The sequence below is a fragment of the Thamnophis sirtalis genome, unplaced genomic scaffold (assembly GCF_051295495.1).
Source record: "Thamnophis sirtalis isolate CommonGarterSnake01/CBP01778 unplaced genomic scaffold, rThaSir2_p1.2 scaffold_3, whole genome shotgun sequence".
NCBI classification, from domain to species: Eukaryota; Metazoa; Chordata; class Lepidosauria; order Squamata; family Natricidae; genus Thamnophis; species Thamnophis sirtalis.
The window spans coordinates 129,028,444-129,040,698 of record NW_028261383.1 but is presented as its reverse complement, the minus strand read 5'-3'; the positions used below and the strand labels follow the sequence as shown (position 1 = coordinate 129,040,698).

At 44.4% G+C, this 12,255-nt stretch overlaps 1 protein-coding gene across 6 annotated transcripts in view; it reads left to right on the top strand.

The window, feature by feature from the left end:
• SPAG9 (sperm associated antigen 9) overlaps nucleotides 1-12,255 on the top strand; it is a 107,310-nt gene that overhangs the window by 30,246 nt on the left and 64,809 nt on the right. For all 6 annotated transcript variants that reach the window (XM_087710038.1, XM_087710037.1, XM_087710036.1 and 3 more), the window contains 3 exons: nucleotides 1,641-1,794; nucleotides 11,230-11,437; nucleotides 12,037-12,136. In XM_087710038.1, coding sequence (XP_087566164.1) covers nucleotides 1,641-1,794; nucleotides 11,230-11,437; nucleotides 12,037-12,136 — 462 coding nt within the window. The remainder of the gene's footprint in view (nucleotides 1-1,640; nucleotides 1,795-11,229; nucleotides 11,438-12,036; nucleotides 12,137-12,255) is intronic.

Below are 12,255 nucleotides of genomic sequence, written 5' to 3'. Positions count from 1 at the left end.
GTCTGGTTTATTGATGCATAGGACCAGCATACTAATCAATTGAATAGTGAAATGATTGTGCTGGTTTGACTGTAGTCAATATTTGTTAAACATTCTCTGAAATCATGAATGTCTTTGTGTGGCAGCCAAGGTTTTAAATTAATTATTATTCCATATGGAAACGAGGATCCTTTTATTATCTAGTCCCAAATGATACTTAATAAGTTGGCAGCTTCTCCAAAGGAAAGATAGCCTGTTATTATATTCCATAAACTCTAATTCCCCTTCAAAATGTTAATTTAAATAGGCAAGAATACCTTGATTTAAATCAGGTTCCTCACCACATTGCTTTACCACCTGAGAAAATCTTGTAAACCATTTAAGTTTACAGTTATAATATTATTTATTTTATTGTTGTAACTAGCTTTTGCATCTCTTGGTCTAACTATTTGTATGGCTTCCTTTCGCAGAAAGTACCTTTACAATATTGCAGGGTACTTTCTTCTTCTAGCATTTAATACGAGGTTAAGAGTGAGAATTTAGAAACTTTTGTATAGTATATATTTATTTTTCTCTTTATGTCAGTGAACACTGATATAAAAGGAAAAACATTGAAAATTCCTATTTCATTCAGCTTTGGCCTAGCTTTATTAAAGAACATCAAGAAAAATATAAATGTACTTGAGAGACCGCCTGCTGCCAATTACCTCCAATAGACCGATTAGATCCCACAGATTAGGCCTCCGAATTCCATCCGCCAGCCAATGCCGGCTGGCGACTACCCGGAGGAGAGCCTTCTCTGTGGCTGCTCCAACCCTCTGGAACGAGCTCCCCGTGGAGATTCGAACCCTCACCACCCTCCAGGCCTTCCGCAAAGCCCTTAAAACCTGGCTGTTCCGACAGGCCTGGGGCTAAAGAGCTTTTGCCCCCCTCCTCAAATGGTATGGTTGTTGTGTGCTTTTAAATTGTGTATTGTTTTATTCGTCTTTTTTATCCCTTATCTGTATCCCCTTCCCTGACTTGGATTGTGAGCCGCCCTGAGTCCCCTTTGGGGAAAAGGGCGGCATATAAGTGCAATAAATTCAAATTCAATTCAATTCAAATTAAATGCACATGCATAATAGATCTGATAAATATTAAGGATTCCCCTTCAATTTTCATCAGGTGAAAATTGGGAATTTTTAGTCTGTGTTTCTTTACAAAAGCTGTTGGAACCACAGTTATGGTACTTGATGATTAAGTTTTAAATTCTAATCTTTCATCATTGGTTGTCTTTTTCCAAACGTGATGCGTAAACTATTTCATTTGTTTCTACACACTTGTAGTGTGTAGTTGCTATGATACTTTCCTGCTCAGAAATGTATGCTTAATCATCACACTTTTAATATAAGCCAAGATTTTCTAACCACAGGTGTTAATATCAGCTTTGTCTCAGGAAAATATGTTTGTAACATGGCCTTAAATGAATTAATATATACATTGTCTACTGCCCACAAGTAAGTAAGTAGTAATTAATATATACAAGTAATGCCCACAAGTAATAAGAGAGTATTTATCTTGAATTCATTTAAAATGATAAATATGATTTAAAAATTTTAAGTTTCAAAAATCGAGAATCTCTAAGAAATTATAACATATGATATTGTCCCCCTTATCTACAGAAAGGAGCCTCCTATATCATTGGGCATATTTCCACTCCCTCCAGGAGATGCGCTTCTTACTCCTGATACTCAGAGAGGATCAGTGGAAACTCCTGGATCAGATAGTTGGAAGTTCCGTGAACTAAGTCAGCCTCGTTCCCGCACCAGCCTCAAGGTGAAGGAGTTGTTTCAATTTTCACAGTTAAAAAATGATTAATCTGTTCCTTAGGATGTATATGTGTGAGCAAAAGCTAAACTTCCAATTGTCTTTTCTTAGTGCACAAATTTTTGAAACTCATTCCAGGTGAGTTAAAGGTAAGTTCCCTTTTCTTCTAATTATAGTTTATTGAAAGGCTGATAGCACTTAGGAATGTGAGAAGACAACATTTTCTAATTTTTTAAAATAGTTTTCTGAGCTTGCAGTTGGGCAGAATTCTTGTAGGGTTTTTAGGAATTATTAATATTTATATTTACTATTTTCAGATTTTGATTATTAGCATGATTGTGGTTTTGTTTTTAAAGAATTAATATGGGAAGACCTGTGTTGAAAAAAAAGGATAAGGACAAAGCAGTAAACCAAGTATATATATTTTTAATCTAATAGAAAGCTTGTTGTTTGGATAAATAATTTATAGCAATAATTGTGTCAAAATAATTAATTTTATGCTGGCTATATCAATGAAATGTCTTAAAGAGATTTACTCATTAAATCAGTAATGCCACGATACTCATTGTATTTTCTACTGGGACTTAACTGATACTCTTTCTTCTAGACTGTATGGTAGCCACCTAGCAAACTTTTATTATAATATAGCCCTGAATGAAGCTATAATATGAATCCATTCATATGAATTGGTTATTAATTACATATAATTCTCTACTTCAGAATTATAGCCCTAAAACTTCAACTTGAACGTGATACATTGTTTGGTACACATTGGGTTGTGGATGAAGCCAATGAGAAAGTAGTGTTAACTCTTACATATTTAAATGTAGTGCTATGTGGATTACATGCATTTTAGTCTGGTGAAGGATAATCTCTTGCACTTTTTCTAGACATTCTGGTGAAGGATAATCATTTCCACTTTGTCTGGACACTGGATATCTGAAATATTTAAATTCATTGATATTCTAAATACTGCAAAGTAAACTGAGAAAATCCCCAACACAATATATAACCTTCTTTGTAAAATCTTATGGTTAAATGCCAATTATCAAAATCTATCAACATAAGCATCATGTGTATGAAATTCATCCAGAATTTCATTTTATACTTTTTTAGTTTAGCTGTTCCTTATGTTTTTTCATACACTTAATTAAATTTATTGGATTTGTTATGGCTGCCAACTCCAGAAGACTGGGCAGCTTCTGAACAGCTATTATATGAGATAGATTGAAAAAGTGTAACTGCTCACAGGTCATTTAGAAGCTTCATGGATGAATGAGTTTTAAATTCTGTTTTCTACTCCTTTAGCTTAACATTGTAATAACTTCTTAATTTTGCTTGTACATACTGAATAGTGATCCCTCCTTTCTTGTGAAGCTGAAAATTGCATTAAGGAGAAGCGCATATGACAATAGCAGACCTTGAACACTTAAGGCAGAGGTCCTCAAACTTTTTAAACAAGGGTCTGATTCATGATCCATCAGACTGTTGGGAAGCCAGACTGGCTGGGTGAGCGTGACTAGTTGGTCATGTGACTGGGTGGGTGTGGCCAATTTAGTAGTTCATTTTGCCTTTGCCTTTGCTATATTTGCCTCTCCCCTACTCATCCACCAGCTCTTGATGATATGGCTGTGAAAAACATCCTGAAAGGCTGCTTTTAAAGCGTTTTTACAGACTTTTAAAGCACTACTTTACAAGCTAGCAGCAGAGCTGCTTTTCAAGCCATCGGCAGCCCCTACCCTACTCACCCACCGGCCCTGGATCACGTGGCTGCACTGGTGAGATCACCTGGTCAGCTGGTCCTCCACAGCACCCTTTGAACTTACCTTCCGCTGCAGCGGTGTGATCAGAAGTGCAGCTCAACCAATGAAATAACTAACCAGAAGTGCAGCTAGAGTGGATGCTCACTGGAAGATAAGGCCGATGGTGAGGGGCGGGATGAGGGGTGGGACAGAATCCCACCACTCCGCAGGCCAGATACTTTGCATTGGCGGACCTTATCTGGCCCAAGTGCTGTAGTTTGAGGATCAGTGACTTAAGGTCTTAGAGCGATGTAATCATAATTTTCTTAATAGCATTCATCAGCGTTGATTGAAGCATTGATTTAAGTTTGTCCAGATAGCTTGATACTTTAAGAGCAACCGCAGAAGATCAGCAATTGCTGTTTTTAAAATGAACGGTCGCTTCGCAATTAGAATGGTCTAAATTTCAGCGTAACCTTTCAAACAAAGGCCTGCAAGTTCTGTTTCTGTTGGTAACTAGGCTTTTTGTTGGGAGCTTTTTGACTGGTAAGGTCAATGGTCTGCGTGCTGCATTCTTTTCACAGTGTGGCTAGAATACAGAAGCTGGGAAATGTTGAGGCAAAGTGAAACTTCATTTCAGTCTGGATTTATGGAATAAAACAACATATTTTTTCTTTTGATAAGTTGAAGGATAAATAAGTCAGGGTATCTTTGCTGGATTTTGGGAGAGGGGTGTATGGATTTAGGGATGTCACTCTTAACAGCAAAGTTGAAACTATTTCTAGAAGTGTTTTGCTGGAGCAGAAGATAATTTTAGAATGTCTTGTCCAAGAAAGCAGAGCATAATGGACAAAAATCTATGTAGGAGAGATTTCTCCTTTATGAGATTGTATAATGAAAGAGACTAGAACTATGTCAGTAGATGCCTAAATTGAATTCGATAGTTTACAATAATGAACCTAAACAGGGTAGGATGCAACCATCTTACATAGGTTGATACAAATGAAAATGAAATGTAAAGAAATTATAAATATTACTTAGCTATTGATACAAATTACAAAGTGTCAGTTAAAATGGACAAACAATTAAAATTTGCTCAGATGGCTTATAAACAGTTTAAATTGTTTATATACATTGTACTGAGAAGAAGAATGAGGCTTGGAATAAATTGTTAATTAAAACACAGATGTTTTATTCATTAATTTATTGATTTTATATGACTACCCATTTGCATCTTTCTTTCTCCAGTGCACTGCTCGGAGAGTCCAAGCGTGGGTTAACGCAGCCTACCTGCCGTTGGACTGAGTGATGTTTTTCTCTTGACCACGCCTCCCTTTGCCTCACCATGCTCAGTTTAAAAACTCAGTCCGCCCGTTGGGACTGTTTTGGGAGTGCTCCAGTTCAAGAACAGATAGGCTGGGGTTTTTTCCCAAATTCTTGGACCACCTTTCTTCATCTTCATATTTGGTGAATTGTGCAGGTTCGTCTTTAAAGCTGAGAGGTCACCCGGGCCAGCCCTGACACCGCTGGTCACAAGCGATCCAGGGTGTGCGAGCCACTTGTCCAGCGGCTGCAGGCGAGTGGTGGGGGTGGTGGGAGGCCCATCCAGGCATCAGAACCAGGCTCCCATCCCCAACCGCCATTCAGTGGAGGCTTTGCGGGCCTTTCGCCGCTAGCTGGGGCGGTTTCCAGTCTGCCCGGCAATAGCGGCGACCGTTAGCCGCTTCATCTGCTTTTCCCTGAGGCGAGCTTGAAATTGGCGGGAGGAGGCTGCACGTGCACCGGCTGCCATTTTACTTTTCCGGAGCGAGGTCGTCAAGAAAGAAGGCTGTCGGAGCTTCGGGAGAGTGAAGATTCCACAACAGCCCAGGGAGAGCCTCATTCACTCTCTCAACAGCAGAACGCTGCAGGGAGGTGCGGGGCTAGTCCGGGGCGCCGGCTGGCCTTCCCTTCCCTCCAAAGCTAAGTCTTGGGGCTCTGAGGGCGGTGGGAGGAAGGACCCCGTCCAGCAGGCGGCCCTTCCCTCCTGAAGAGTCTGCAAGAGCGTTTTCGAGCCAGCTGGCCAACACGTGTGCCCGCTCCAGCAGCATCTGGCTTCCATGTCCCGTGGGGTGCTCTGAACATGGCTGAAGAATGCAGGGAGGCCTTGGAGGAGCAAGCAGGGCCCTCCAGTAAGCGTAGCAAGCTGGATCCCATAGCTAGAAAGGGCAAAGGGCACAAGGGTCCTAGTGGCAGATCTTCCCCAGGGACTGCAGGAGCCACAGTGGAAACCAGGGAGGTGTCTAGGCCCCACCAGGCAGCGGAACCTCTATCAACCCCTCACAGCAGGGATCATTCCCACTCTGTTCAGGAGGACCAGTCTCCAGGGGGCAGCAAATTCATTTCTGGGGAGGAGTATGGATCCAGGGATCCCTCACCGGAGGCTTCTTGGGGTTACTCTGATTCCCCTAGTTCTTCCATCAGGGAGGAACGGGACTCCCTTCAGGGCACCCTGTGTGAGGAGGGTGATTCTAGCTCAGGCAGAGCTGGCCACCGCAGGCCTAGCAAACATTGCCCAAGGAAGGGCAAAAGTCCGGCTCCTTTGGCCGAAATGAGGGAGGTGATCTCCTTGGCTATTTCCCAAGGGATTGTGGAGGGGTTCCTGAAAAACTAAGGCCCCCAAAAAGAAGCATCAGGCCAAAGCCTCCACCTCTAAGGAATCGGAGTTAGAGGAAGAAGATGAAGCAGATGTAGACTTCACCTCCTGCCAGGTATTTCTTTCTCCAGACCGGCTGTCCAACCTGAGACACAAAGTGAAGCACTGCAGGCTTTCCAGGTCGGTACCAATCGTCCAGCTGTCTCAGCTCTTGGGGATCATGATATCCTGCTTGAAAGTAGTTCCCTGGGCTCATCTTCACACCAGGGAGCTGCAGTGGTTTCTCCTTCCAATGCAGAGGGCGAAGATCAGCAATTCCCACAGGCATATTCGGCTCCCGCTGAGGGTGATCCGATCTTTGGCCTGGTGGAGGTCCAAGGCAGTCAGGAAAGGCTGCCTATTCAAAGAGCCAGAAAGGGTCGTTGTCACCACAGACGCCAGCCTTCAGGGGTGGGGCGCCCATTGTCAAGGCCACCTTGCCCAAGGCCAGTGGACACAGAGGGAGGCTGCCCACAGCATCAACTGGCTGGAACTGAGGGCAGCCCGACTCGCACTACGACGATTTGCCAGACTCATAAAGGGGACTCATGTACTGTTAATGACAGACAATGTGGCAACAAAAGGCCATATAAACAGGCAGGGGGGCACTCACTCAAAGGCCCTCATGCTCGAGGCAGGCTCTGGGCAGGTGGGCGGAGCGTCATCTGGCTTCTATCAGTGCAGATCATATCTCCAGCACCAGCAACCGGGAGGCAGACTGGCTGAGCCGCCAACGCATCGACCACTCGGAGTGGCGCCTGCACCCGGACCTGTTCCAGCAGATCGTGAGGAGATTCGGCAAACCGCAAGTAGACCTATTTGCCACACACTCCAACATTCATCTCCCATGTTTCTTCAGCCGTTACCATTCGCCGCTGGCGGAGGGAACGAACGCACTGAGATCTGAGTGGCCCCAGGGACTGTTATATGCGTTCCCTCCCCTGCCTCTTATCCCTCAGGTGGTGACCAAACTCCTGACCGAACGAGCAGAACTTCTCCTGGAGGCTCCCTTCTGGCGCAGGAGGCCCTGGTATGCAGACCTTGTCAGTCTCTCCGTTCAGAGACCGTGGCGAATTCCTCAGGACCAAGTCTCCCTCAGCCAAGGGGCCATCAGTCATCTGGACCCCCAGTGGCTGCAACTAGCCGTCTGGCACTTGAGGGAGAACTCCTGAGGAACAGAACATCTCTAACAAGGTTATTGGAACGATATAAGCGTCCAGGCGGCCCTCTACTACCAGAATCTACAATGCCACCTGGGCTGCCTTCACACAGTGGTGCAAGGCTAGAGGCATTGTGGACTTTTCAGCCTCGATACCTCAGACCCTGGACTTTCTGCAGGAGGATCTAGATAAAGGTCTGGCAACCAGTACACTTAGACGTCAGGTTGCAGCACTACCATCCTAGCCAGGGGATCCTCTCGTTCTCTGAGTCAACACCCTCAGATAGAGTTTTCTCAAGGGCACAGCAAACATCAGTCCAACGGGAGTTCACCGGTACCCGTCATGGGACCTACCATTTGTGTTGAAGGCTCTGACAAAACCTCCCTTTGAGCCTTTGCGCACGGCCAGTCTACGCCACCTAACCATCAAGACTGCTTTTTTGGTGGCTATCATGTCTGCCCGCAGGGTATCCGAACTGGCAGCTCTTTCTTTCAGGGAGGCTTTGTGCGTGGTTCACTCCGACAGGATCATTCTGAGACTCGATCCCTCCTTTACCCCAAAAATTAACTCTCTGTTCCACAGGGCTCAAGAGATTATATTACCTAACTTCTGTCCTAACCCTTCTCACCCTAGAGAGTGTGAATGGCATACGTTGGATGTGAGACGTGCCGTCCGTACTTATGTAAAGAGGACTAAGAAATTCCGCCATTCGGAGGCATTTTTCATCTCCTTCCTTCCTGCGTCCCTTGGCCGCAAGGTCTCATCGCATACAGTGGGTTGTTGGCTGCGCGCTTGCATCAAACTGGCATATGAGCACCAGGGCAAGACGGTTCCGTGCCGGGTTACCGCACACTCTACTAGAAGCGCAGCAGCATCAGCGGCCTGGGCAACCTAGGCATCTATTCTGGACATTTGCAGGGCGGCCACGTGGGCTTCTCCCACCGCCTTCATTAAAAACTATAAAATTGACACCTTTGCCTCAGCTGAAGCCTCCTTTGGGAGAAGAGTTTTACAAAGAGTAGCTGAAATTCCAGAGGCTCCGGTTCTTCCCCACCCTGGGACTCAATAGCTTGGGCATGTCCCACGCTTGGACTCTCCGAGCAGTGCACTGGAGAAAGACCATTGGCTTACCTGAATGGTCGTTCTCGGGGCACTGCGAGGAGATTCCAATCCCGCCCGGGGTGTTTTTCTTGCATGATGTGACTGTATTGACTGTAATTGATTACAGAACTGTCTTCCTTCGTTTTTAAACTGAGTATGGTGAGGCAAAGGGAGGCGTGGTCAAGAGAAAAACATCACTCAGTCCAAGGGCAGATAGGCTGTGTTAACACACGCTTGGACTCTCCTCGCAGTGCCCCGAGAATGACCGTTCAGGTAAGCCAACGGTCTTTTTTTATACTCTGAATGTACGACATGTAAAATAAATGATGTATTAAAATAGCATACGACAATATGTAAATTGTTTAAATTATTTAAACACACATGCAATGTTTAATTCTGCATATTTTAAAATTAGGTATATATTAATCTAGTACTTATTTTCTAATGATGTTAACAACATATACTTTGCTTATAGAAAGTAAAAGAGAAGTGAAATTTTATGGGCATATATCTTTTGTTCATTTCCTTTGGCAAACTGGTACAATAGGAACTGTGATGGTGTGGTGGTTAGAATGCAGTATTGCCCCCTGCCAGAAGTTTAATCTTCAAAGGCTCAAGGTTGACTCCCATTCTTCCGAGCTTGATAAAATGAGGACCCAGATTGTTGGGGGCAATATGCATTTGTATACCGCTTAGAAAGTGCTGTAAAGCCCTTATGAAGCAGTATATAAGTCTAAGGGCTATTGCTAATAAAATATTGTTTCAAATTTTTTTAAAAAGCCTGATTCCTATAAATTCCACCTCCTTTCTTGCTTGTGCAATGTTTCAGCAATGCCAGTCATTGAACAGGTGAATATGATTTCTGAATATGATTTTTAGGAACAAGGGGATAGCAATAGCAATAGCAGTAGACTTATATACCGCTTCATAGGCCTTTCAGGCCTCTCTAAGCGGTTTACAGAGAGTCAGCATATTGCCCCCAACAATCTGGGTCCTCATTTTACCCACCTCGGAAGGATGGAAGGCTGAGTCAACCCTGAGCCGGTGAGATTTGAACCGCTGACCTGCTGATCTAGCAGTAGCCTGCAGTGCTGCATTTAACCACTGCGCCACCTTGGCTCATGTATGGGATGTATAGCTAATGAGGAGTTGAACTTCTTGGCATTGGGATTGAGGCCTCCTGAAGGAAAATATGGTTGAAGAGGATGAAGCTTTGAAAATGACGTATTGTAGGTTGACTTTAGGTGGGTTAATGGAATGATGTGGGAATGAACTTGAGAGATAGGAAGAAGAGCTGCAGACATGGCAATTTACATCATGTAAAAAAATTCTCAGTCCACAGAAGGGGTGGGGCTGGAAAGCATTTCAGAAAGGACTTTCCCTAGTTTTCCAGAGAGTAAAAAAGAGGATAAATCTTGCAAGATTCTGTTAATGTAAGCTTACAGTAAAGATAGTGAGGTACTCATAGTTGTGCTTTTTGTCTGGACCTCGAAAGGCTAATAGTTAATTAAAAAAGACTTAAATGCTTAGTTAGAATATGAGAAAAGTGTGTTTTGTATCACTAAGATTGATACCTTGAATATAACTGGGTGGCATCTCCATTAAGAGATTTTTTTTAAGTGAAATTGCTTTTGCAAAAAATAATATGCACCTTTTAGCTGCAAAACACAGTAAATTATCTGACTTCAAGTACCGTATTTTCACGACCATAAGCCGCACTAAAAATCCTAAATTTTGATCCAAAATCGGCAGTGCGGCTTATAACCCGGTGCGCTTTATATGTGGAAAAAGATCTCCCAGCTGCTTTGCTCCTCGCGACTGCAATAGATGTCCAGAGGCGGCTTTTGGGGCTGGTGGGGATTGGATTTCCGGCTCGGTGGCCCCTGTCGCTTCTGGACGTCTGTTGCGGTTGTGGGGAGCCGAGGAGAGTGTGGGGGGGAGCGCGCGGCGGTTCTTGGCGCTCCGGGAGGCGGGAGAGGCGCGCGGTTTGGTTTCTCCTCCCTGGGCGTCGCGGCGGCGGCCCCGGGCGCGCCGATCCCCGTGTTTTTCGCATCGGGGCATGCTCTTGCAGCACGCCCCGATGCGAAAAACACAGAGATCGGGCGACGTCCAGGGAGGAGAAATCAAACCGCGCGCCTCTCCCGCCTCCCGGAGCGCCAAGAACCGTCGCGCGCTCCCCTCCACACTCTCCTCGGCTCCCCACAACGTCCAGAAGCGACAGGGGCCACCGAGCCGGAAATCCAATCCCCACCAGCCCCAAAAGCCGCTTCTGGACATCTGTGGCTCCCGGCGCTCCAGGAAGCACCGAAAGCAGCTGGGAGAGGCGCGCGGCTTGGTTTCTCCTCCCTGGACGCCGCAGCAGCAGCCCCAAACTCACCGATCCCAGTGCCATTCGCATCGGGGCGCGCTGCAAGAGCATGCCCCGATGCGAAAAACACAGAGATCGGTGAGCCCGGGGCCGCCGCTGCGACGTCCAGGGAGGAGAAACCAAGCCGCGCGCCCCTCCCAGCCGCCCTCGGCGCCCCCCGGAGCGCCAAGAACCCTCGTGCCGCTCCTCGCGATGTCCAGAAGCGTCGGGAAATGTGCGGCTTATAACCCGGTGCGCTTTATATGTGGAAAAAGTTAAAAAAAATAACGTTAATTGATACTGCGGCTTTTAATCCGGTGCGGCTTTTGGTCGTGAAAATACGGTAGTTAAGTATTAATTCAGGGTTATGGGATATGCCATATAAATTCTGTAATTATGCCAAACTTATTTATGCTTTAGGATGAAATTTCTGATGTTAGCCAAGCAGGGTCCAAATCTACTACACCAATCTTAACTGCTGCTTCAGATGTGCTTACGTCTGCGGAGTCTCCCCTGCATGAAGACAAGGAAGGCCTTGCAAAGAATTCTGATTCATGGAACCAGAAATTGGACATAAACAAGCACATTGAAGTGCAGGTAGCTCAGGAAACAAGAAATGTATCCATCGGTAAGTTGCTAGATTATTCACATTTTTAATCGTTTAATGGTTTGGGTCATTTAAAATCCACAGTATGCCTACAGGTTCTAGAATTAATAAATATTTAGAATGCTACTTGTACTACTCATAGGAAGACATCCGCATATAGAAGGCAGCAGGAAAGTCGTGTGAAGGTGGCCTTACTGATCACAAGCATGTTTTAGTGTATGATCAACTAAGACTAAATTGCCACATTTAAGGATATTTATGCTGGTAAAATATTATTTTCTATATGACAGCATGTGTTACTAAAAATTTTCACATTTAGAAAAGATGTTCTGTGAAAAGTGACCATTAATTTTGGAAACTAATGATCTTGTTCATTGATACAGTGGCTGGTGTAGTGTAGTGATTTTATGTGTTGGAATCAGACCAGATAAAGCTAAATTTTAGTTCCTACTTCATCATGAAGCTCTCAGTATCAATGGGGACCAGTCATTTTCTCCCATTCTTAACTAATTCACCGGATTATATTTTGAGAATAAAATTAGGGAAGATCCTATGTATTTTGCCTTTAATTCTATTTCATATTCCCTGGTTTTGACAATATTTACCTATTTCTTTTGAAGGAGCTAATGAAAATGATGACAAATCTGAAGTTCAGGCAATCATTGAATCCACTCCAGAGTTGGATATGGATAAAGATCTTAGTGGATATAAAGGTTCAAGGTATTTTGCCAGCAATTTTCAGTCACCAGAGAGCTTAGGAAAAATACAAATATTACAAGAGAGTTGCAGCTATTTTGTTGTTGTTATGTCATATGACCAATCTCTTGATCAATACTTTG